General features: G+C 39.7%; 1 protein-coding gene across 1 annotated transcript in view; it reads left to right on the top strand.

Moving 5' to 3' along the window:
• PCCB (propionyl-CoA carboxylase subunit beta) overlaps positions 1–27,282 on the top strand; it is a 1,126,289-nt gene that overhangs the window by 267,230 nt on the left and 831,777 nt on the right. The window contains exon 5 of the mRNA XM_044070351.1: positions 14,803–14,916. Within this exon, the coding sequence (XP_043926286.1) occupies positions 14,803–14,916 (114 nt within the window). The remainder of the gene's footprint in view (positions 1–14,802; positions 14,917–27,282) is intronic.

The raw sequence follows: 27,282 nt of genomic DNA, 5'->3' as shown, positions 1-27,282 counted from the left end.
TTGATGTTATAACTTTTTTGTATTGCAGTAATAGCTTATGAAATGCTAGCTGAGTATGAAGTTTTAGCTAAAAGTGCTTGCTTGAGTCTTAGAGTACAGAAAGTATCAGTTGTTTATACTCTAGACATTTAATATTAGGGCACTTAGTTATTGATAACACCACAATTGTAGAAAAGCAAAGAACAATTAGATGAAACAACAAAAGCCACTAAATCTAACAAGAAGTATTTATTTTACAAAATAGTACAAATCCAAAAACTCTAGCACCTCGGCTCCATAGCCTTCAAGGAGTAAAAAACACTACCTAATCACACACCTTAAATAGTATTCCTAAAAGCCCCTGATAGTACCAATTACAGAATTAAATAATTAAATAATTAAATTAAAAATTTCCAATTGCAATCTATGTCAAGTCCAGCAGGGGTCAGGGTTCCATATTTAAGAATAAATACAGTTTCTTTATACAGTAGTTTTTTCTTAATATCCAGACATTTATCATAGGGAGTTATTTGCTTCAAAATGGTACCCTTAAGTTCCCCTGGATCAGTATTATGATGTAACTTAAAATGCATAGCAAGACGGTGTTCAAGTCTAACATTCTTAATATCCCTAACATGTTCCTGTAATCTAAGCTTTTAGGAATACTCATTTGATGATAACTTGGTCAAGAGAACTTTGGCTGAGTCCTTTTGGTCACATTATTTTTGAAAATGTTGCAAATTGCTGCAGTATTGGGGGTAGAGTGGATCTGGTTTTGGAGTAAGATTAATTTTAAGTTTAGGTTTAGACAAAGTTAAGGTATTAGTTGGGTTTGGGGTTACAGGCAGTATGAGGTGTCCTGCATGGGGTATGGAATGGAGTCTTTTGCTCTCATAAAGTATTTTGCATATTTTCATGTATTTTTTTTGTTTCTTGCATTATTTATTTTTTTAACAAAGAGGTTTTAGAATTATTGTTTTTTTTACTGTAGAGTAAATTATTATTATATTTTTTTTTTACTGTGGAGTCAGTCAATTTGTTATCGGTGAGTTTGTTTGCAATTAAATAACCCAGGACATATTCAGTTTGCCTTCTCCTCGGAAAAAAAGTCACAGGTTGTTTTCTTTGGGTTTGCAGAATTGTCAGTTTCATCCTGGTGCACCCATAACACACATTTTTAAGTTGCAGGAATGCTGTCAGTTCCAGATGTTAGCCTTTGAATGGTTACTTTTGTCTTATTTACCTACAGAGTTCTTAATACTAATGGCATATGCTTTCTTTAAAAGGGAGATAGAAGTGTTTTCTTAGCAAGATTATTGATTTCTGCACCTATTTGACTAAAACTGTATAGCGTTATCTGAATGTCATTATTTGTATTATTTATTTCAGTTTGCTTAACAAGTGTATCATTTTGGGTCTGCATTAGGTGAGCAAACCCTTAAATTATCGAACACCTAAAGGTCGATCACAAAATATCGAACCCTTAACATCGAAAGCGTCCGTTTCCACATAGGGAAACAATGCTGTTGGCCAAATAAAAAAAAAATGTTTTAAACAGAAATGAAGTGAGGGTCTTCGCCCCCCACAACCCCCCTAACTAAATATACCAACTCCGAGATCGCTCTACAGCGGAGAAAGAACAAAATCTGCGTAACGGCCAAACAACTCATTTCCCTGTGTGAAAATGGCCGTTTGCAATTTTCAGACTTCAACATTTAGTGATCGAGCTTTAGATGTTCGATAACCTAAGGGTTTGATAGAGAATCTATCATTTCACATCAATCCTTTTGATGTTCCACCCAGGGCCGGTGTTAGCATTTTGGGGGCCCCCAGCAAATGTCAAGTTGGGGGCCCCCTAGGCACATCCAGTATAAGCATCACCTTAAAATTTAAAACAACCTAGGCCAAACACATTCTGGCTAACCATAACAAGGCCTAAGCATGAGCCTATTATGAAATGGGTGAACCAGAACTTTAGATGCATTTTCTCCACATTTTTACAGATGCATTTATTTAATTTTCTCTATATTGCTAAGGCATAATACAAAAATTAATTAAAATTTAATTTTTAATTTGAAAAAATAATTATTTTCTTGCTTTTACATAATTAATACCAAAATAAGCTTTAATTAGCTGACAGTCAAAGTAGTAACAGTCTATACCATAAATATCTAAAATACTTCCTACCCTTTAATGCTCACCTCAACTGCTGCCTACCTCTAACCTCACTTTCTGTCACAAGTCACTGCCATGCAGAGATCTCTATTGTCATCATAGGATGTTCTTTCATTATATGCCAAAGTCATACACATTCAAGTGACTGATGATATACATATACATAGCATGTTCTTCACCCCAGCCGTCAATATGGCCATGTATATGTGCCTTGTATGTTGTTGAGAATAACCTCTCTAAACACACCTTTGTTGCTCCTTTTCATTGGTCCCCTCTGCTCACTGTGTATAATTACTTTGTACACCTCTGGGGTCTGCACAACACTGCCCTTGACTGCAATGAGAAGCTATAATGTAATGAAACCTAAAGATCTAGATGTAACACACCTCCTAGCCCATACCACACACATTTCTATTTGTGCACAACCAATAATAGCTTTTGACACACACACATTTGAGCAGGGTGGTTTTAGAATGGGTGTGGTTGTAATAAGGATATTATAAAGGTTATTAATATCTCAGCGAAAAATTGATACATTTTTTCAACAAGACAAATTTGTTGTTTGTTGACAACAAGCAACACAAGCAGATGATTTTTTGTTCCCCATTTGAGTCCAAGGAAGGAAAGGGATTATCATTATCGTAGAGCACGAACAAGTAAAGTAATGAAATGTCCATATAAGAATATCTAAGTGTCTGAATATAATTATATATATGTTCTCTTTTATTGATAGAAATATATAATGTTGTTATTGCATTTTTTATGGATGCAGACAGAATAATGTCATTGATGTTTATCATTATTACACACACAACACACACACACACACACACACACACACACACACACACACACACACACACACACACACACACACACACACACACACACACACACACATTCATGCAGTAGCTTCAGCAAGCAGTACTGCCACAGCAAATTGGTAGAACACACCAGATTAGTCACCGCTGTTTAGCAGCAGAAGCAGTAAGATTTATCCCATTGAGATTATCCCATTGAGAAAATGCATCCAGTAATTCATAGTCCTACTTTCTCTTTGTTCATACTGATTTTGTTCATACTTGTTCATACTTTAAAAAGTCTCTTTCCATTTGCAAATCATTCATATTGCAATCATCACAGTCTGATTTGCAGCAGTCATTTCAGACATCTGAGTGTTTTATGTATTGTCCATAAAAAATATGTTTGAATTATGTTATTTTAGTAACTTTTAAAAAAATTATTAACATATTTACTTATTATTTATGATATTATTGCATTTATATATTTATTTAATTGATTATAAATTCTTTTAAGAAAGTTAAAACTGGAATATAGTTTATTATACCTCTACTAGAAACTATATCTGATGCATCAGAGAATCTAGCCCTGATGAAATTCGAAATCAGCTCTTCTTATCAGTCCCTCTAGTGCTTATATTGTTCATGTTCATTATCATCTTCATCCCTTCAGTCTCATATCATCATGAGGTCATATCACAGAGCATAATTAGTTAAAAATTAATACCTTTTTTCATCCTCATTTTTCCAGTCATTCAGTTTTTTTGGGCCCCCCACAGAAAGATGATTATGGGGCCCCAGCCCCCAGCCATGGTTTTGCAGGGACTTTGCTATGTAGTTATAGTTAGTGGGGTTAATGTCCGAAGAAAATGTCAGCTTTAGTTTAGCTAGAGCACTATGTCAGTAGTAAAATGTTAATGGCATTCTGATGCCTGTTGACAAAACACTGTTACTACAAACAGAAAATAACCAGAAATACCTTATAATTATAGTTATTTATAAAGTTCATAGTTTATTAAGTTATTAGACTGCTGCAGCCTTTTGTTGGTTTTTTAGATGTGACAAAAAAAATATCAGGATAAGATAAACTTTGTTGTTTGGCCCCCAGGGAACAGCCCCCAGCTAATCCACCGGTGGGTTCGCTGGTGCCTAAAACCGGCTATGGTTCCACCATATATCACTGCATAGGTATCCTCCCCTTTCCAGTTTGGAGTTACCTTATCAATGTCCTGTCTTTCTAAATTGGCAGCGGGGGGCATTTTGTGAAAAGTTCATCATCCTGCAGTGTCAGATTTTTTTTCTGACTGCGCTCCACTTCTCTGGCTGAGCTACATGCGGCATCAGTCCCCTTAGTGCATCTGCAAGTTCATAACTGTGTTCAACAAACCATCTTTGTGTAGGCCCCTACTGAGTGCTTTTTCATCTCTGGTTTCCTCCAGAGGGCACTTATTTAAGGGAGGGAAAAATGTGGAATTTAATCAAGATATCTCAATATCACGACTTCATAAGGGAAATACTGGTATTCAGCTGGATGTGCTGATGCCAGATTGTTTGTCTTTCAGGTGCATATATGGATCCAAGAAGATGCCAGCTCTGTGAAATGAAGGTTTTGACCTAAGTGTTACACAGATGACCTACATTTTGCTAATAGCATTGCTGGTGCAAAGGGACTGGCTAGGGAGGGGGGAAATTAGTGGCAGAGGTGCCCTGGCCCTCTGTCAAGGAATCCTTATTCTCTCGACACACAAGTGCATCTGTGAGAAGTCCCAGTATCGTATTCCAGCACACAGGAATTTTTGGACATGAATTCAGCCCAACAGTATCTAAACTGCAGCCAAGCAGAAAAGGTGTGTAGTCCTCACTCACTCTGGGCTTGACCTATTGGCACTGCATTACCATGCTTGCATGCTGATGGGGGAGGTCTGTTAGGAGCATATGTTAACTCTCCTAATCACATGTAGGACAATGGAGGATTAATGACCAAAGTCTTGGGCTGTTTCCTGAGCCTCTTGGTGTCGTTTTGGTGCCAGATGTGGGAGGAATTGAAAAGGGCTGTAAGAAACAGATGGTTTGATCCAGAAGGATAGGAGGACAAAATATTTAAAAAAAGGGCCAGTAAAAAAAAGATTTCCAAAAATAAGAAAACTTCTCTCTCACAGCAAAACCCTTGCTGTCTGCCTGTGTGCATTGGAAATGATGAAATGCAGTCCCAGGCTGATATAAAAGTCAGGTGCAACAAATTGCTGCTATCCATTAGCATCTAGTACTTATCTGGATCCCCTTCTCCCTTGACCATTTTCTTTGTACATGTATCTTCTTTCTACTACTGCATACTTTTTCTATTTTATAATTCACTGTCCCCACTCTCTCATCATCCCTTCCCCAGCAGGGTGCAAGGGAGTTTACAGGGTAAGTGATAAAAGATAATCGAATGTTTGAAGTGTATAATTATACTTTACCAACTGATGTGTGTTTATCTAACTGGTGCTTTGTAGCCATTGTTGCTGAGTCTAATTTCTACCTGTAATTGTACCTTCTAAGTATGACTTGCAATTATTGTTTGTACTTTAATTGATTTGTATCAGCAATTATAATGGTGACCAGTATTTGTTATCATAATTCCACTGTTTCATAAGGACTGAATGTTTTATTAGCATAACTCTTTACAAGTGGTGTTAAATAAGCTAGAAAGGTTATCTAAACTGTAAAGATCTATTAGCACTATCAAGTCCTTTCACTGTCAAAAAATAATTTGTTTGACTGTAAGTTAAAGTAAGTGCTTGTTAAAACTTAGGTTCTATTTAAAGTGCTTGTGAGGTTTGAAGCTATTTTTGCAAACCTGTCCTCCTTTATCCTTAATTGTTCAGTGTTACTTTGTTGCTCTGGTGCTAAAAAGCTGATTTTTGAAAGATTAATGTCCTTAATTTGTAAGGGTGTTAACAAAATGGTACTGTTTGTTTCCTTCTGAGGATATGGTGGTCCCCTCACAGCAACTGTATTACAGAACTTAATTTCTCTTATTTATGAAGAAACCACTTACAATTTAGTGCATTTACTGGTGGCACTATTCTGTTGCATATAATTCATCCCATGGTAATGTAATTTGCTTTCTACTGAACCTTGAATGCATCTCTTTTTCTCTTTCTTCAACAGGTTCACTGGAAATTTAAATACATACACACACACATCAGTCTCATCCAAATAGGCAGTGTGAGCCCATTCAATCCAAACACCATTTAATTAGGACAAACTGTTTTCCACCTCTGGCCTTGTGCTTTAACTAAGTGTTAAGAGGCATCCAGTCACCTGCATATTGACTAGTCTGAAGACAAGTGCTTCACTGTCATAGTTTGTAAGCAATAACCTTATAGCTGTAAACCCTCCTCCACTGACATCCTGCTGATCAGCTTTTACTCTCTTCTTCATAATAGACACTAACATTTACTCTTACTATTCAAACTATTTCATTCTCTAATATTTATTTTCAATTTCTCTAGACTTGTTACTCCCATTATTTATATTCTCCTGTATTTAGTGGAACAGCATGACTTCAAGGAAACCACCCTTGACCCCCCCTTCCTTTCTTATTTCTCCTTGCCTGAGACAGTTCCTAAACCATTTTCAGTTCTGAGCTAGTATTTGTGCACAGTCAACTTCAACTCAGTGCACTCAACTGTCTCTTTAGTGTCTTTTTATTTTTCTATAGAAGTGTCCCTGCAAGCAAATAGATATAACAGTAACAGTGATGTCTGCAGTTTGAGCACCAGTCTGTGGGCTATATTTGTATATAAATTAGAAATATTATGGCAGCCTGAAACAAAGAACTTTGTCCACTATAATAGCTTCATTGTCTTACACCACAGCAGTCCCATTGTTACTTTCTCATTTAGCTGTGCTTAGTTAATTGTATAGTCCACTGTCTCCCTTTCTTAAGTTTATTTCTCTTCTTAGGTAACCACTTTTGAGTTCTCAGCTAATATTTTCCAGAGCTGAACCACTGCATTCTGGATTACTTTTTCTCATTGTTTTGCTGGTCTGTGGGAGTTGAGGTAATCTTTTGGACTTTGAAATGCAAAGTTCATAGAAACCTCCTTACATTACACAGTTGTTAAAACGGTTAAGTGCAATTTTTTGCTGTTATCACAGTAGTCAGGTCAAGGTGATATCGGACTAACTCTCCTACTAAAACTGTGTCCTACAGCAACAAAGCCTAGAGATTCATCGACGAGCACAAAGGTCTTTTACACTGCATTGTTCTTTTTACTTATTTCTCAGAGATTTGTGGCTGTTTACATTAAGTCACTGTGTTCTCTGTCTCTTGACATGTTTTCAACCTACATCGTTCACCCACACTTATGCTTGGTCTGACTCCACTCCTCTACCCTACCCCCAAATTCCAACCACCCCCTCTTACTCTATATTTGTACTTCCATAGCACCACTTATATATTTCTCTAACCAATACCATCAGTTCCCTCCAATAGAAACACAATCAATACAATTACTCCAAATAGTAACACCCACTTTAGTTTACCACACAAGACTCGCGCAAATTGTTTTAATCCTTGCCTCTTATAACTATCAAATTACATCTCTACAACCAACCCACTACCCTCCTAACATTTTTTTATCCTAATGTACAACAAAGATAAAACCCAAGATAAATAAGATGCCCCTAAGTCAGATTATTCTACTGTTTCTCCTCGGTCTACTAGTCTTTATCACCAGTTATCAAATCCACCTCCTTCAGATACTTAGGACTTCAACCAATCCTCACAAAGAATATCAACATCTACCTGATCTGTCTTTCTCCATAACACCCTATCTCTACAAACATACCACATCTGATTTATTTTTCTATGAATATCTTAAACCTAAACATCCAAATTTACGATCAAATGTCAAACCAAGATCAAAATGCAACTGGCCACACTCTTCCCTCTGTAAAATATCAATCCAAAAAATTAGCTGAGATATTCATTGCAACCCTGGTCCCAGTGTTCATAAAACCATCACTTCAACTCCAAAATAAAGCAGTCACCTAATGTATCTCAGCAAAAACAGAATCCAAACTCACCTTACTAAATATGAACCTAAGAAGTATGTGCAATAAACTCCATGACATATATACTTGTCTTGTCACATGCATTTCTAATATAGTCATAGCTACTGAAACCTGGTTAAAAAAAAGAAATAAAGGATAATGAGATCACTCCCCAGGATACAATATACTCAGGCATGACAGACAAAACAAGTGTGTAGGTGGTGTAACAGCCATGTATAAAAATTCCCTAACATTACCCTCCTTTCACAGGAAATACCCAGATTTACCAAAGCTGACCTACTAATTCCTAAAAATCAACAATTGGAAATCTATATGTTTAACAGCAGTTTATATACCACCAGAGAATAATGTTGATACCTCTGAAAGCATCTTATATTGGATATCCCAACAAAGTAACCATGAAACTATAATACTTGGAGACTTAATTACAGACTGGCAATTCATAAATTGTACTAACCCCACTGAATCCACAAACTTATACAATGTTAGACAAGTAATAACCACTCCTACTTAGAATCAGTAAAACTTTAGTTAGATACTCAACATTAGATTGGATTTTTAATAACAAACCAGATGAACTGACAAAAGTAGGCTGCTTCTCAGATAGCATAAGTGACCACATACCAACATATGCTATTAGAACTCACCATAACCAAGATAAGCATGTTATCTATAATCAAATATGAAATACAGCCAATTTCAGCAAAGATAGTTTAATTGAAACACTAAAAAATATAACTGGAATGTGCTTGGAACAAGGCTGCTAGATACTGCTGTAGATCACTTTAATAGCATAGTCTTACAGACATTAAATAATGTAGCACCAGTACATAATAAAAGAGTAAAGTCCAGCCCCGCACCATGAGTGACAAAGGAAACAAAACATCATGATAAAAAGGATAAAGCCTGGAAAAACTGGTATGAAAATAGGACTCAAAATGCCCTCCAGCAATTTAGACATCTTAGAAACCTTGCAAAACTCCATGTCAAACAGGATAAGCAAACATACTATACCAACCTACAAGACAAACATATAAACAACCAAAACTTTTTTTGGTCATCACTAAATAAACTACTCCATCCTGGCAATACCACTAGTACCTCTCCAAAAACAGACAGTATAACAGACCCTATCCCATACAGTTTAATTCCTACTTTATACAGTCAGTATTATCTCTCTTAGCTACTAATACATCTGCTCCCCACACTGTACCCTTGTCCAATCAAAACCACCTACAGCTCTTCATATTTAGTCCAGTATGTACGTCACTCATAAGAAAGTTGCTCTTTAAACTAAAACTACTTCTGTAGCTGTAGACAAGCTATCATCAGACTACCTAAAAATGGCTCCAGAAGTCATAGCTTCCCTGTCTCCATACTAATTAATTGGTCCATAGCAGAAAGATACGTCCCATCACTGTGGAAAAAGTCCTACATCATACCACTGCACAAAGGTGGCTCATCTCCAAAATTTAATAACTACAGATCAAAAGCGATTCTCTCCCTCATTTCCCAAATATTAGAGAAATGCATCCATATGCAGCTGATGCAATACCTAACCTCAAATAAACTGATGTCAGAAACACAACATAGCTTTAGGTCCCTGCACAGCCTCACTACTGCTTTACTGTATTTTACCAATATAATAAACCAACATAGAAATGATGGTCTGCTTGTGTCCACCTTGTTCTTAGTCTTGTCAAAGGCATTTGATACTGTCTTGCACCAGCAACTGCTCGTTCGACTCTCTTCAATAGGACTTTCACAGTACTCCTTGTTGTGGTTCCTTGGTTACCTGTCTGAAAGGCAACAAGTCATTAAATGGCAACATACCTACTCATCCTTTCAGTTGCTATTGGTGCCCCTCAGGGCTCTATCCTGGGTCCTCTACTATTTAATATATTTATTAATGACCTCCACACCTACACTCAGCTTGCCAGTTTAGTTCAGTATGCAGAGGACTCAACATTTAATATGTGCGACCTCAACAATAAATAAGCTCCAAGACATTAACCAAAACTCTTTCTCCTCTGTAGAAACCTGTCTCAAAGAATCAAACCTCCTACTCAACCCCAGGAAAAAAAAAGTTAATGCTTTTCACCTCAAAAAGTTGCCAAAATAAAAAGCAATCATTTAAAATAAAGTCAGCAAGTAATACTGTCATTGAAACTGTAACTCACAGTAAATTTCTATGTGTTATAATAAGTTCATAGATTAGTACTAGGCTAACTGCCCTTGTGAGCCATTTTAAGCCTATCCAGTTATCCCTTGTGAGACTCAGACCCTGCACCTTGTGTTTGTAAGGCAAACACCTTAACCATTAGGCCACCCTCTTAACCCCTAAATGACAGTCTTAAGTATGACCACCGTATACTGCACACCATTAAATATACACACCAGAAACTAGGGTTCCTTTGTAGGATCGATGGATTCCTAACAGATATTGCAAGAAAAACTCTAGCTACCACCTTCTTACTGCTGACTCTCTTATACACCCCTTCTGTCCTAACAAACATAAACAGTACTTAAAGAAAGAAACTTGCCTCCTGCTACAATAAAATAGCTAAATTTGCCACCAATCTCCCTCATAGGACTCGCCATTGTCTTAGCTTAAAGCAATTAAACTGGTTTGAACTGCACAACAGTCTAACATATTCACAACTGGGACAGCATACAAACTCATTCATCTTCCAGAAAAATGCCCTGCACTACAAAACGTATTACTACTCTACTGACCAGCAACGGACTGCTGTTCTAGTAACAAATTCTTATTACTTACAAATAAGTCAAACAATGTTGCAGGAGACTCGCTGTACTCCCAGTGCAGTTCTAAACTGTGAAATAGTATCCCCATGCAAACAGAATTCTCCAACAAGCTCAGTAGTTTTAAACCACTGCTTAAACAACATCTTAACCAATACTGGTCCTTTACATGCTCATCACAGGGTTAAAACTTTTTCTCTGTACAGTACTATTCAAATACTCTTCTTAAACTTAATATTCTCAACCCCTTACTGAAATGACAAAACCATTTTTATACATAACTGCTGCCAGTACAGTCCAATAAGTTGCACATCTGCTTTCTCTTTAACTTCCACCTTTGTAAAATCTTTGAATGTGTATGTATAAATGTCACTACTGTTTATGTATAAATGTAAATAGAAATATAACTACTGTTTGTGTATAAATGTAAATAGAAAGTAACTACTGTTTGTGTATACACATAAAGAGAAATGTAACTACTCTATGTTTGATTGGAATTTAGTGTAATGCATTGTAAGCAAAATTTTCTCCCCAGGCCTCAGCTGAAAATGGGTATTACCCAATTGGACTTTACTGGTAAACAAAGACAAATAAATAAACAATAAATGTATTTCTTCCACCAAAGAACACCTTAATAGAAACATGCATATGCATCTTGGTCCTTTTACCAGATCTTCAATCATAACTTTTATTAACATGGATGTAAAGGTTTGTTAAAAACAATGGAATTTGTACAATTTTGTATAGAAGACCACACAACAAATGATTCCTTTTTGTTTGCTACCAGCTCTTGTGTACCCAATTTAATAAGATCTTTATCATAGCTAAAATTTTTGTGAGTGAGCTGACTGTGTTCTGAATGGGATGGATTTAGTAAGGTAGCAGGGGAAGGATAGAGGCTACGATGAGAAACTTGTACAGTCATCCTTGGATAAGGTCCATTGTGAGTTGGAATGGGAGAAAGTATAAAAAGGAATGTAAGGAGGAGATGAGGGAGGTTTATTCTGTCATGAGATATGCCCCATTTGTAGAAAGAATAGTAAGGATTTCAAAGAAAGATTGGAATATTATTTTGGCCAGTGGTATATTAGGTGAAAGACTGCATTGTGTTTTAAAAGTTGCTTTCAACATTCGGATAGATGAGTACATACAGAAGTTAGAAGATTTTGAAGGTAATAATTTTAAGGGATTTAGTGTTTTTAAATATAAGGTTGAGACATCTTGTTGTATTATAAATGGAAGTAAATATGTCCCTGTTAAGATTTTTATGATAGTTATGTTAAGGCAATAGTGTTTTGTTTAAAATGTTCTTGTAATTTATATTACATAGGACTAATTATATGGCCATTTAGGTAACATATTATAATATCTAACAGACATAATAAGTCTCATAAAAGCCCTATTGCCACTCACTTTGAAAAAAAATATTATTCTGATAATTCTGGCTTGAAGTATTTTATACTGTTTCTTCTTCTTCTGGCTTTTTCCCGGTTAGGGATCGCCACAGCGGATCACCTGTCCGCTCATGATTGGCAGTGGAATATTTACGGAGTTGACTTCCCAGCCCGGCGCCCAACCTTCCACAGAAGGCACACACACACACACACACACACGCACTCATGCCTAGCGCCAATTTAGTGTGTCCAGTCCACCTGCAGCATGTCTTTGGGATGTGGGAGGAAACTGGAGCACCCGGCGGAAACCCACGCGACCACAGGGAGGACATGCAGACTCTGCACAGAAGGCACCCCAGCCGAGGATCGAACCGGAAAACCTCTTAAGCATTATAATTATGTATATGTTAATTTATTTGAAGTTATATTACAGAAATAACTTCTTATTTTTAAATCTAATATTTTTCATGGATGACTTAATCATGTGATTAAGTATTTATTATAATTAAGTAATTATACAAAGCAATGTCATTGGTTCCTGAGGAATTTAAACAAGTACTTATTTATGGTTTAATTTATTGGATGCAAGAACCAGTAGAAGGCTAATGGCTGAGGTGCTACTTCATTTTTTTGTTTTAATAAAAGTTATGTTTTAAGATCTGGTAAAAGGACCAAAATGTGTTTGTTTGTACCATTGAATCTCTTCCCCAATAGCTTATTGATTATTCCCCTTCTTGTATTGGAAGACACCAATATAGAGAATTAAAATCCACAGATGTGGCCGCCATCCTGTGGGGAGCAAGATATTTTTTTACAGTGAGTGTATGTTTACCTTTGTTGGGTAGAAGGAGTGCTGTAGGACCCAGCCATTCTGTACCTACAGCAAGTACATTTTCACTCGTGCACCACAAGAGTATGGAGCACTTCATGGCTAGACTGATTTTTCTGAGTTCCCTTTGTGTACAACCTGTACATTTGAGCCTTCACCAGAGAGTGCTTTCTGCAGCAAAGCTAAAGCATCACCCCCTTCTGATATGACCAAGCCATTGTCGGCCATTCACATTCATCCCTCCCCAACCAGCTCTTCTATTGCTGGGGGTCAGTAATCAATCCTGGGCCAGATGGAGACTAGTCAGGGCCCCATCCTTTCACATCATGGAACCAGCTCCTGATACTTATTTTTTAATTCTTATATTCACTGATAAAGGTAACAAGGTGCTGACTTGATTATCATGGCTATTGAGGTTCGAAACTAAAAAAAATAAGACTCATAGTTGCTTTATATACATACAGCTTCGTGAGAGGTGATGAAACAGAAAGACATCCCAAAATTAAGATTAACCCTAGACCTTAATGGCAGTAGCCCACAGTACATTCTAGTAACAAACTCTGAATTGAGTATGTAATGCTATTTAGCCAGAATTATGTTACTGATTGTAAACAGTACATGAAGAAGGTCTTTAAAGGGAAGGAAAAGGCCTGTCTGTATAGTTCTGCGCACCTCATTACTAACGGGAAGCAATAAAAATGCATGTAAACAAAGGGGTTTTGTATGTGAAGTATCAAATCCAACTGAAGATAAGGAACTCTTGCACTGCTTCAAGAAGGATGTCTTCTCCAGACACTGCTAATGATTGCTTAAAAGTTTTATATAAAGTTTAATTTCACAAAAGTTAGTATATAGTACTTTAAAGATTAGTTATATGTTTGAGTTATTTTAAGAAAAAAGAGGCATGTCTATAAGAAGCACAGCTGAAATGTTTGAAGAGTCACTGGGCGTGTATGACCACAAGTGTAAATATGGATGATGTTGAGAACAATCAGATCTGATGACTTGTGGTGCTGTAAAAGATTATGAGCCTGTTACTAAAACGCTTACTGTCAGTGTGAGTGACTTACTGCTGTAAGCTTGCTTTATAGATATTCCTTACACCAGAATAAGTCACTTATGCTAAGAGCAAGTCTTTTGGAATCTAGCCCCATGGCTAAATTGACTGGTTTTCTAAAGAGAATTGATGGTGGTATTGAGTGGATTTGTGAACAAACTGGGACCATTTTGTCCTTGAAGGGTAAGAATGATGTGAGGGAGTAGTTTATGGAGTTTGATGTAGAATTGCCAATGGTAGGACATATATTGGTTGAGATGGAAGACAAAGTTTGGAGAAACAAGTTGTGAGTTGTGGAAGTCCCAGAGAGAGTAAAAGATTGAACTTTGTATTGCACATAACAATAACATTTTTATACGAGTGATTTCTGAACAAGTGTTTTCAGTTGAAAAAAAGCTTATCATCTTCCTTCATTGGTGGCAGATATGGCAGTGAGGTGACATAGAAGTATAAGAAATGATTAGTACAAAGATCATGTAGCATACTGACCACCAAGAGTGTGAACCTTAGTTCCTGGAAAAATAGTTTTACCAGAGAAGCACATTTCCTTTTGCCTTCAGGGAGAGGATGACTACTTCATGTTCTAAAAACAGTATTCTGGGGGTTGCTTACAGGTGTGTATGTTAGGAAGGTGTGATGGATTTGGTAAGTTTTTTTTTCCTTATCTGTAGGTAAGCTATTTGTGTTTATTGGGTTCATTCCATATTGTCATTAATCAGAATGCTCTTTCTTTTTCCGTAGATCATGGACCAGGCAGTGATGGTTGGAGCACCTGTGATAGGTGTGAATGACTCTGGAGGAGCTCGTATCCAGGAAGGAGTGGAAAGTCTGGCTGGCTATGCTGACATTTTCTTGGTGAGAAACTACAAGACTACATGTTACAGTGTTCATTAAAGGATACATTTTTAATCTATAAATGTTTGCATTTTTCTGAGCAGACTCCACTGATGTTGACCATTGTTCCTGGCTTACTATATACTGTATACTGTCCTTGATGGCTCTTGAGGATATGGAAATGGGAACCATGATGCATATCTTCTCATAGCACCATTGCAATGCCACTGTCTGGCTTCACAAAATAAACCACTCCATGCTGCATACTGTGAGGTCATGTGATAACTGTGCCATAAGTCTAGTGTAAAAGACCTAGATATTTTCCCCGGTGTAGGAGAAAGGTTGATTATATACCCTGTCCCATCTTTCTAGGCTGGTAGGGGGACATGCACCACTCTTAGGGAATCCATGCCATCAGTGTATCAAACAGATATTGCTTTCTTTATTTATTATTTATTAATTTATTTATTTTACATTTGTTAACCGGGATGGTCCGACTGGATTAATGTCCGTTTTCAGTGGAGGCCCGGGGAGAAAAGCTCCAAGGTACATGTACACAATACAATTATCAAAACAATTGGTGTATGGCATATATACCCAGGTTACATTTACTGATAGGTTACAGAACAAAGCAATACAACACCACATAACGCCTGAGGCTTACATATCAATGCAAGTATGTATAAACAGGTAGTAACAGCATATTACCTTCAGGATTAAGAATATATTGAGTAGTTTTAGTTATGGTTTTGACCATTGTGATATTGAGAGGGGTGTCTGAAGAGAGGACACTTATAGAGGAGAGGCGTGTGAGATGGACAGGGCGCTAGTCAGGGTTGGTACAGGGACATATCCAGTGTGATTTAAAGTAATATTTAATCTTGTTTTTGAATACGGTTAGTGAAGGTTCTAGGGTCAGGTCTGGTGGTAGTGAGTTCCATATCTTTCCGACAGAGTTAGCAAAGAGAGAGTCACCAGCAGCGTGGTTGGATTTTACTGTTTGAACTAGGAATTTGGTGGAGGAGCGGAGTGGTCGATTGTTGCTGTAGGGACAGATCATGTTTTTTAGGGCAGGGGTATTTTCTGGTCAGTAGAGGATTTTATGGGCAACTATGAGCTGGTTGAGTTGTAGAAGGTGAGGTAGTTCAAGCCAGCCTAGGAGATTTAGGTTGTGGCAGTGGTGGGTTCGGTAGGGTGTACCAGTAGCAAATCTGTCAATATGGTTGTAACAAGATGATACTTTATTGAGATCAGTTTTGCTCAGGTAAGAGAAAAGAGGAGAGGCATAGAGAAGGGTAGATAGTAGATGGGAGCGGGCGATTGCAATTCTTGCGGGTGGGGTGAGGAGTGATTTGATCCTATAGAGAGAGACAAGTTTTTTATTGATGGTTTTTATAGTTTGATTGATGTGCATGTCGAACCTGAGATTATTATCAATTGTGACACCCAAGAGTTTAGACTGAGTTTCTGGGGAGATAATGGTCCCATTACTAGCTGTTATGCTGAAGAGTGGCGGGGTGAACCTACGTGTAGGGGAGAAGAGGAGTAACTTAGTTTTGTTGGGATTTAGGATTAGATGCTAGTTTAGTAGTCATTTTTCAACCAAGTTAAAGGTGTCTTGGGTTATTGTGGTAAGATTTGTTGGGTTAGTGGCAGAACAAATCAAGGTGAAGTCATCTGCTTATTGAATGCAGGCAGCCTCCGGTATGATTGTGCTAAGATCATTTATAAAGATGGAGAAGAGAAGGGCACCTAGTATTGAGCCCTGGGGGACTCCTAGTCTGATGGAGAGGCATGAGGATAGCTTTACTCTGCCACAGGACAGCTTGCTGCCTGCCTTGTAGGTAGGAATCAAACTATTGGAGTGCCTGATTGTCTAATGTGAAGGCCTTCAAGGTGTTCATTAGCATTTTGTGATCGATCATGTCAAAAGCCTTGGAGAGGTCTAGGAAGAGTGCAGAGGTAAGTTTGTTATTGTTACGGCTGTGGTTTATAATGTTAGTAAAAGAGAGGAGGGCTGATGTAGTGCTATGATTTGGCCTAAAGCCATGTTGAGAGTTGGATAGTAGTTTGTTCTGTGTGAGATAGTTCAAGAGATGAATATGAACACACTTCTCCATAATTTTCGCTAGTGGTGACAAAATAGCTATGGGCCTATAGTTAGACAGTTTGGTGGAACTGCCCCCCTTATGAAGAGGTATGACATGTGAGATTTTCCATATGGCGAGGATGATTAGAATTGAGATTATTTATATGAGATATAAGACATATGAGATATAATATGAGAATTATTTTTGTTTGTGCTGTTTTGGTCCCTGCTACTTCTCTCCCTTCAGTCTGTTTATCTTCTTCTTCTTTCCAAATCAACCCAGCTTATAGAAATTGATGTCTTCCATTTTGGGGGGGAGCAGACCCCAGTACAGATTCACATTCCTGGTATCCCTTGTAGTTTGAGGTCCATGCTAAAGTAGAGAAGGTTGCAGCCATATCCTTAATGGGTTCTGAATATTCGATGCAAGCATAGTACATTCCTATCTTGGCCAAAACATTCAGTCTGTAGTTGTGTGTATCTCTCTGTGTGTCTTTCTCTCTTTCCCCTTCTCCCTCTCTCTGTCACTCTCTCCCTCACTCTCTGTTTCTCTCTGTGTCTCTCTCTGTCTCACTGTTCTGTCTCTCTCTGTCTCTGTCACTCTCACTCTCTGTCACACTCTCTCTCTGTCTCTCTCTCTCTCTCTCTGAGACACACTCTTTCTCTCTCTCTCACTCTCTGTCGGTCTGTCTCTCTCGCTATGTCACTCTCAGTCTCTCTGGGTATCACTCTCTCTTTGTCTCACACTCTCTGGCTCTCACGCTCTCTCTGGCTGTCTCTGTCACTCTCTCTATCAGTCTAGGTCTCTCTCTCTCTCTCTCTCTCTGTTTTTCTCAGTCGGTCTCTCTTGGTAGGTCTCTCTCTCGGTAGGTCTCTCTCTCTCTCTCTCTCAATCGGTCTCTCTCTGTCTCTTGGTAGGTCTCTCTCTCAGTCGGTCTCCCCCTCTCTCAGTTGGTCTCTCTCTCTCTGTCGTACTCTGTCAGTCTCTCTCTCTTGGTCTCGGTCTCTCTGTCTCTTGGTCTCAGTCTCTCTCTCTCTCTCTCTCTCTCTGTCTCTTGGTCTTGGTCTCTCTCTCTCTCTCTTTCTCTCAGTCTTGGTCTCTCCCTCTCTCTCTCTCTCTCTCTCTCTCTCAGTCTCGGTCTCTCTCTCTCTCTCTCTCAGTCTCGGTCTCTCTCTCTCTCTCTCTCTCTCTCACTCTATCTCTGTGACTCTCTCACTCTCTCTCTCTGCGACTCTCTCTCTCACTCTATCTCTGCGGCTCTCTCTCTCTCTGTCTCTTACTCTCTCTCTCTCTCTCTCTATCTATCTCTGTGTGTGTCTCTCTGTCTGTCCTTCTGTCTCTCTCTCTCGGTCTCTGTCTTTCTCTCTGTCTGTCTCTCTCTCTTTGTGCCTCTGTCTCTCTCTCTCTCTCTCTCTGTGCCTCTCTCTCTCTCTCTCTCTCTCTCTCTCTGTGTCTCTGTCTCTTTCTCTCTCTGTCTCTATCTGTCTCTCTCTCTCGGTCTCTGTCTCTGTCTCTCTCTCTCTCTCTCACTCGGTCTCGGTATCTGTCTTTCTCTCTGTCTCTCTCTCTCTGTCATTCCCTCTTCCTCACTGTCACTCCCTGTAAATGTCTGTCACTGTCTGTGTCACCTTTACACCAGTATGTGAATGCTAAACTCATTCCTTTACACAGGTGGTTCAGTACATCACCTAGGGCTAGTCCATTATCTTCACCAGGAGTCGCTTTGCAAGGATTAGCTCCACCCACATCCTCCCCACAGTGGAAAATTTTCACTGACCACTCATCACCTCTTTTCATTCCCACATATCATGAGTTCTGGTTCACTGATTGCAGCTTCCATTACACTTTAATTAATAGCACATTTTTCTCTTTTTTTAATTTATTTCTTCCCAAATACTTTTCACCCCTATCCCCGACAAATCCTTATATCCTGTTGACCTTTGCATTGACTCCCCTGTCCCCCAGCATCCCTTGACACTGAAAGCGAGCCATACATCTCTCGGGCATCATCCATTGCAGGTTGAGATATTTATGAATCCTAAAACCCTTTTCTCCACTGGCTGGAGGACTTGCACTGCCTCCTCCTATAGACCAGTGCAGATACACACTTCTTTACACTTGGGATCCCATCTAGATTACTATACATGTCTTGATGGGCTTTTGTCACCTGCAGTTTTGTGGCTGGACTCTGGCATCTCTCTTTCTCCTGCTGGAGATGATTGAGCTGGCATCAACTGCTTACTCACATCCTCTCCCAGCAACAGGCCTGCTAGTCAAATTGCATCATTTTGAAGGTAGTAAGTGCCAAAGTGCTACAACGTTGGCTGTGATTGATACCACTTTTGTCTGCTTTCTTTGTTAAGATCTGAAGTGTTTGGTAATTAAAATGCTTGAATGTGTATGTAAGAAATTAGATATCATCTGCTGTGTTTTTCAAAAGCATGAATCGCTTGGGGAATATAGCTATAATGTGACTTGAAAAATGATGTTCTTTTTTGGTTAGAAATAACAGGCGCATATTAAAGAAACTAAGTTGCCCCATATACCTGTATACATCTCTCTTTTTTAACCAAGTGGAACTCATTAGTCTACTTCTCAACCGTTTGTGAAACAGATGATCAGTACAGTGTGACAAAACTGGCAAAATGTGGGACTCTTGATTGGACTTGTCTGAAAACTCACAGAAAAACTACAAATAATTTTGTAATTTTTTTCTGACAATAGAGCATGCAGGTTGGTAGAAGTTCATACTTTACAAGAGAAATGGAATTGTAGAATTGTACAGTGTAGTATGTGCAGGAATTAATAATATGGAAAAGTAGAAATAATTGAGAACAGTGGAAGAGCTCTGGTGGTGAATTAAGGAAAACATGAAATGAAGCAAAAATTCAGCTGTTAGAAAGCATGCCAGTCATAGTCATCATGAAGGTAATTTAGGGGCTAGAGTAAGGAGACTGGAAATGCTGGACATGTCTTTATTCAAAGAGAAATTGGTGGTTGACCTAACTGCACAGTTTTGCATTGGGGAGATATTGGGAAAGGTAGCCTTAGAGGGAAGGGTAATGGGAACATGAGTAGCAGCTGAAAGGATATATATAGCTCAGGACGATATTAAGGTGTACTTTATCACAGACAGAGTAGTAAGACCATTAAGTATTTCCTGAGAAAGTGAAATACTGTAGGTCACCAGAGGATTTCTGTGTTTAATACTGAAGAAGAAAAGCCATGGGGAAGGGGAGGGCATCTGCATGAGGTTAGGTGAAGCACTTGGCAAGACATAGTAAACCACTAGGCTTCAGCTAGCTGTTTTAGCATAAAGAAGAAAAGCCATGACTATGACCCTGGTGATGTGCGTGCAGTTATTGGCTCAGGCATCGGTTAGAACTGGCATAAGGAGGATGAGCAGTGCCCATTCTTGTGGGGGACTGGGGTGAACTGTGATCATCCAATGTCATAATCCTTCAGAGAAGGTATAATGTTACAGTGGATTACCCTGAACTGGGCATTCCAGCCAAGTAAGTGGTAGTTTCCAAAATGGAAGTATGAAAGAAAAAACATGGGGCTTCTTACACTGACATCTCTAAAATTTTGTTGAGCGGTGTGGAATATTGTCTTTTATCAGAAGGATTTTAAAATGCTAAAATGAGAGACAAACCTCATAAAATGCAGTAGTTGAAGGTTATGCCCTTAAATTCTTATGGTTGTTTTCATAGGTGATCCAGGAGCAGTATCCAGGTGTTTTAGTAAGAGAAAGAAATTCAGTATTTCGAGCCCATAAAGTGGAATCCTGAGAAGAGCGAAAGCTCAGAAGTGCGAAATTCAAAACCTCGAATACCGGAGGTTTTGAATTTCGCTCTTTTGAGGTTTCGCTGTGGTTATGGATTCAGGTAAATGTGTATGTGTTAAGGGTTTTGGGTAGGAGCTGTGGTTTGTGTCAGTGTGCTTTGTTGCTGTGATGTGTGTGTGCAAGGAGAATGTAGCTTGTGTGGTGGTGTTTTGTGTGTGTTTGTATGTATTGCGACCTTGGAGTGAGAATATTTAAGTGTTGGGGGAGGCGCAGCCCCCCACATGGGTGTTGCAGGGGGGCTTTCCCCCCTACTTTTATGTAGTAGAGAGCTTGTGTTTGTGTGTGGGGAGGAAGGTGTGTGTGTGTGGAATGGAAGCGTGAAATTCAAAATCTCCAGTGTTTCACGGTTACGAGTTTTCGTGGTTTTAAAATTTCAACTTTATAGCTTCTAAATACTGAATTTCGACATTTAAGTATATATATATATATATATATATATATATATATATATATATATATATATATAGTTGTGTGTGTGTGTGTATGTGTGTGTGTGTATATATATATATATATATATATATATATATGTATATAGTTTTATATATGTATATATCTATGTATGTATATATATATATATATATATATATATATATATATATATATATATATATATGGGATCCGTACAGATCCCCAAATGCACTTTCCACTGAAGTAGAAATCACCGAGCATACTTAACCGAAAGTGATGTTCACCGAAGCAGCACTTTCGGATAAGTATGCTCGTTTTGCTGGTCGTACTATGGTGTGGATAAAGGAATATTCCCTTTTCCCCACTGTAGTGCATACACGGAGTGAGAATATTAAAGTGGGGAGGGTGTGGGGAATGCAGCTTTTTTGGTAAAGTATATTCGGTGATAATGGATTCGGACATTTGATCTTTTGATCAAAAGTCCTAGATCCATATGTATATATATGTATATGTATATATATATATATATATATATATATATATATAGATATATATATAGATATAGATATATATATATATGTGTGTGTGTGTGTGTGTTTACTATCATTTTAGTGAACGACATGCTGTCAGCAGTTATGTTGCCAAAAATCAGAATGTCGTTCTCAAAATGAAAAGTAAGTTGGATAGTCGAACACACTTATGCGAATGTACTACAGCTTTCGCATAAGTGTGTTTGACTATATGTACGAGGTCGCGGTACAGTGGGGATAGGAAATTCATCCATATCCCCACTGTAGTGCGATCACAGAATTGGAATAAATTAGTAGCAGGGAGGTGTGGGGTGCACAGGAGCGTGCATGAGAGCCCCCCCCCTCCAAAAAACGTGATATGTTGTATAGGAGTTTGATTTACATCAGCTCCTATACAGCTATCAAGTCACTTTTTTGGCAACAGTGTTGACTCAGATGTGTCCATCATTTGGGGCAACATTGTGTACACTCGAAATGTTTTGTTTTGGTTTAACTTTTTGTTATTTCGAACGGCAAATGTTTTGCCATTCAAACTAACAATAGTAAACTATATATATATATATATATACATACACACTCACACACACACACACACACACACACACGCGCACACACACACACACACACACACATACATCTGTATTTAAAACTATGTATATACACGTGTATATATATATATATATATATATATATATATATATATATATATTTTATATATATATATATATATATATATATATATATATATATATATATATTTATATATAAAAACAAACATAGTTAATGTTCATCTTGTTTCACTGTTGCAGTCATCACATTTGGGTTATCTCTGCCAGGGTAGCCCTCAGTCAGCCTGAATACCAGAGGCGTAGTATTTCCCCATCGGTTGCCGTCGCTCCAGGACTGACATCAGGTCGTCAGTAGTATAAAATAAGACGGTCGACGCCATTACATCAGTCTTTCTTGCCGAGGAGCCCAAAGCAGTCCTCATGAGAGCCGGTTGGCCACTATCTGAGTTTTTGTTTTCTGAAATGAAGTTGAAGTCTTCTAAAGCTAAGTATCCCGTTGGGGATTCTTTTTTCTTGTTCTAACTAATGTCAGAAAAAGTTAACAATTGTCTCGCCTGTGGAAAGCAAATACCACACCGAGACTTTCATTCTTACTGCGTCACTTGCTTAGGCCCAGACCGCAATGTTCCCCCGCTGTCGCTTTTGTGCTGTATTCAATGGCAGAACTGTACATTATCGGTCCCTTATTGTAGCTAGATATTTTCGCTCTCAGTCCTCGAATTCCGATATGGCTTCAGTAAGCCATCCGACAGCAGATCTTCCGAAAAAACGTAAGGATAAAGACAGAGACAGACCGCACAGGTCCAAACCTACCAACAGCGCTTACGTTAAGCTACTCGTCAGTTCTCCTGTCCTCAGTGAAACCCCTGATGCCCGCTTCTGTGGATTAGCAGGCCGCTACCAAGACCCTTTCAGAGTCCGGTATGCCTCAAGACTGTTTGTCGACTAAGGATCCTGCGGATGTCTCTACCTTGGATGGGTCTGGAGCCACTGAACAGGCACTGGCTGCCGAGGAAGCACTTCTCACTACTGATTCTCAACACAGACCGACGGCTTCTTTTGCGTCTACCGTTCTTTCGAAAACTAATGAGTTTCTAAGGCCCAGGGTACGAACCACACACAAGAAACCGACGACCCAATCTCAGGCACATGCTTCCTTGCCTCAGTTTCAAATGCTTAAAATGGTGGAAGACCTTATAATGCTGATCAGGGTAAGCCAAGCTACCCCTTCCAAAAGACAAAGAGATTTGTCCCCAGTAGTTTTATCTGAACAGGAGTCCATCTGATGACTCTGAGGCATCTGAATATGAAGACATGCAACCCCACTCTGCTTATGAGGATTCTGATGCAGAGAAATCCATTCCTTCAGCCTCTCCACCTGAGGTCTTTTCCTTTGGGGAAACCCTACATACTTTAAGGGAGTATTTCCAATGGGAATGTCAGGACTACCCTCAGTCTAAAAAGAGACTCAGGGAATTCTTAGATCTTCCACAGCACAGACCTCTGGCCATTCCTTTTGTCGTGGATGTTGTGGATGAAGTTTTCATGGAATCTAATTTGACTCCTGACACCCTCCCTCCTGCTCCCAGGAAACCTGACAAGTACTATAGAGTCCCTGACTCTCACAAATTTCTTTTCAAAAATCCTATTGCTGACCCTGATGTTATTTCTCAAGGGCCTAAAGGAATTAAAGCAACTTCTGCTAAGAATCCCACCCCCTCAGATAGAGATTCCCGGGCATTAGACAGATGGGGTAAAAAAGTATACACTTCTGCTACTCTTGCTATTAGAGCACTAAATTGTCAGTTCCATATGTGAAAATTTCAGCAACATACCATGGAACTCCTCAAACAAAAAATATCATATTTTCCTGCTTTTACAGAAAATAAAGAGTTACAAGAGTTAATGCATTCTGCAAGTCAAGTAACTAAGCACACCTTACAATGTGTTTTTGACACCCTAAAAGCATCTTGCAGGACAGCAGTCACTGGTTCTCTCCTTAGAAGGCATGCTTGGCTTAACAGCCCTTGCCAGACTATGTCAAATCCAAATTATTGGAAGCACCCTTCCACAAAGACAACTTATTTGGCACCAAGGCAGAGGAGGTCTTAAAAAAGATGGACAAAAATGCTAAATCTATGCAGACAGTTAAGGACGTCCTGTAGGTCCAGCCACCCAGGTTCAGTAGGCATTGCCCCTCCAAGCACTGGTCCTTCCCTGCCCCCTCCAGGTCGGCTCAGCTCAGACCCCGGGGAAGCAGCCCCCCCCCCCCATACAGCAGCCCCATGGAATGCAGAGATCTAAACAATGGAGTTTCTCCTCTTCAAAACCAGGGAGTGCTAAGCCACCCACTCATGGTAAAAACTCACAATGACTCTCCACTTCCACCCCCTCCCTCTGCCTACCTGCACTTGCCCCTAGGAGGAAAACTCTCCTTCCACGCAAGCACCTGGGCCACCATTACCAACAACCACTGGGTCCTCAACATAGTGCCCTAGGAATACAAATTTTATTTCCACACTGTACCAACACCAAAAGGGTTCCCAGATCTTCCCCCAAACTAGTGGGCAGAGGCCAAAAAGCAAGTCCTTTCCCTGCTCTCTATGAGAGCAATAGAGCACGTTTCTGCAGAACCGGTAGGCCAAGCTTTCTACTCCAGACTCTTCCGGGTACCCAGAAAAGAGGGAACCTGGCGCCCCATCCTCGATCTATCCATTCTAAACACCTTTCTGGTGATACCAAAATTCAAAATGCTCGCCCTCCAGCAACTACTACCTATGTTGTCCAAGGATGCTTGGTTAGCCACCCTAGACCTAAAAGAGGCCTACCTACACATCCCAATCAGTGAATCATGCAGGAAATATCTATGTTTCAGGGCAGGATCACTGCACATTCAGTTCTCTGTGCTTCCCTTTGGCTTATCCACTTTTCCCAGAGTTTTCACAAAATGTCTGGCTCCTCCATTGCTTTTTGCAGGCAAAGAAATATTCAAATTTACCCATAGTTAGATGACTGCCTGATTCAGGCAGACAGTCAGGAAAAGCTGCTGAAGCACCTGGCCTTTGTAAAGGACCTACTGGCCTCCCTAGGATATACTATCGATGAAAAGAAATCAAAACTGGTACCCACCCAAAAAATTATATTCCTGGGAGCAAACCTGGACACAGCATCCCAGATGGCATTCCTTACACCAGAAAAGCAAACCTACCTGACAGCCTATTTCTCTCAACTAGCCACCAGACCCCAGTTATCCGCAAGGAAAATCCTGCAAGCTCTGGGGTTCATGGCTTCTTGGTTTCTACTCATTCCATATGCCAACTGCATATGAGGAAACTACAATGGTACATAAAAAGCCTTTGGTGTCAACACTCGCAAGACCTGGAAACTCTTATACCAGTGATACCTTGTTTAAGGAAAGATTTTCTTTGGTGGGCAGCAGCATGCTACCACAACAAGGGACTACCCTTCTCACAACCCCACACTGCCCAGACCCTCACCACAGACACATCAGACTGTGCCTTGGGTGCACACCTGGATGGCAGGTGCATACAGGGCCAATGGAGCCCACATCAAGTACATCTGCACATCAACTAAAAAGAGATGTTAGCTGTCCAGCACGCACTGACAGCTTTCAGAACGCTCCTCTACCTGGGGGGGGGGGGGGGCTCTACTGATCAAAACAGAAAACACCACTGTGATGTGGTATATCAACAGGCAGGGAGGGACTCGCTCGTACCCTCTGTGCAGGCTCGCCATGACCCTTTGGCACATGGCCTCAGCCATGCAACTACACCTGTTAGCACATTTCCTGCCAGGCTCTCTAAACTCTCTGGCAGACAACTTAAGCAGAAATCGTCTGGACCCACATGAGTGGCAGCTAGACCAAAGAACCTTCACCCTTGTATCTAAGAAATGGGGCACACCGAAGGTCGACCTCTTTGCTTCCCACGCCAACCATCAACTCAGCAAGTTCTGCACCAGGAAGCCTCAGTGCAAAGCCTGGAAAGTGAATGCTCTATCCTTCCAGTTGGTCAGCCTCTCGGTCTGTGCATTTCCCCCACTACCACACATTACAAGGGTACTGCTCAAAATAAGGGAGGAAAAACCGAGGACAATCCTGATTGCCCAAGACTGGCCACTCCAGCACTGGTACCCACTGCTGCGCAGCCTGTCACCTCTACCACCATGGAATCTCCCTCAGATCCCAACACTCCTGACCCAGCGGGAAGGAGAATTCTTGCATCCCCAATTGCAGACCCTCAATCTGACAGCCTGGCTTATTCCTTGACCACTGCACAAGCTGCCAATCTTAGCAAACAGGTTCTAGATGTTATACGTGAGGCCAAATGCCCTAGCACTAGAAAGTCTTATGCTTACAATTGGAAAAGGTTTTGCACCTGGATCCAGGTTAAGGGAGCCAGGACGGCACAGCCCTCTCTACCTCTCATTCTGGATTACCTTGCTGACCTACTACACAGGGGTCTATCCTTTTCTTCTATTAAAATTCATGCCTCAGCTATCTCTGCTCATTTCGGCACAGAGCCACCTCTTTTCTCACACCCTCTCATCAAACAGTTCCTAAGAGGGGCTGTAGTCACCCAGAAGAGCATCTACCCCAGCTTGGGATGTAAACATTGTGTTAGAAAAGCTCACCCTGCCCCCCCTTTGAACCAGCAGCTACAACAGAGTTAAAGTTTCTCTCATGGAAGACAGCCTTGCTTCTGGCCATCACTTCAGCAAGAAGAGTATCCGAGCTACAAGCACTAATGGCTGTAGAGCCCTTCATCATTTTCCATGCTGACAGGGTCTCCCTCAGAGCTAACCCATCCTTCATGCCAAAAGTGGTGTCCAGTGTGGCTCTCAACCAATCCATTCATTTGCCCACTTTTTTCCCTAACCCACAAAACAAGGGGGAAAGGATACTTCACTCTCTAGATGTGCGC

Source organism: Protopterus annectens, chromosome 4.part1 (genome assembly GCF_019279795.1).
Source record: "Protopterus annectens isolate FY-2018-M chromosome 4.part1, PAN1.0, whole genome shotgun sequence".
Taxonomy (NCBI): domain Eukaryota; kingdom Metazoa; phylum Chordata; order Ceratodontiformes; family Protopteridae; genus Protopterus; species Protopterus annectens.
Note: the sequence above shows the minus strand (reverse complement) of the source record. Positions and strands in the feature narration are given on the sequence as shown.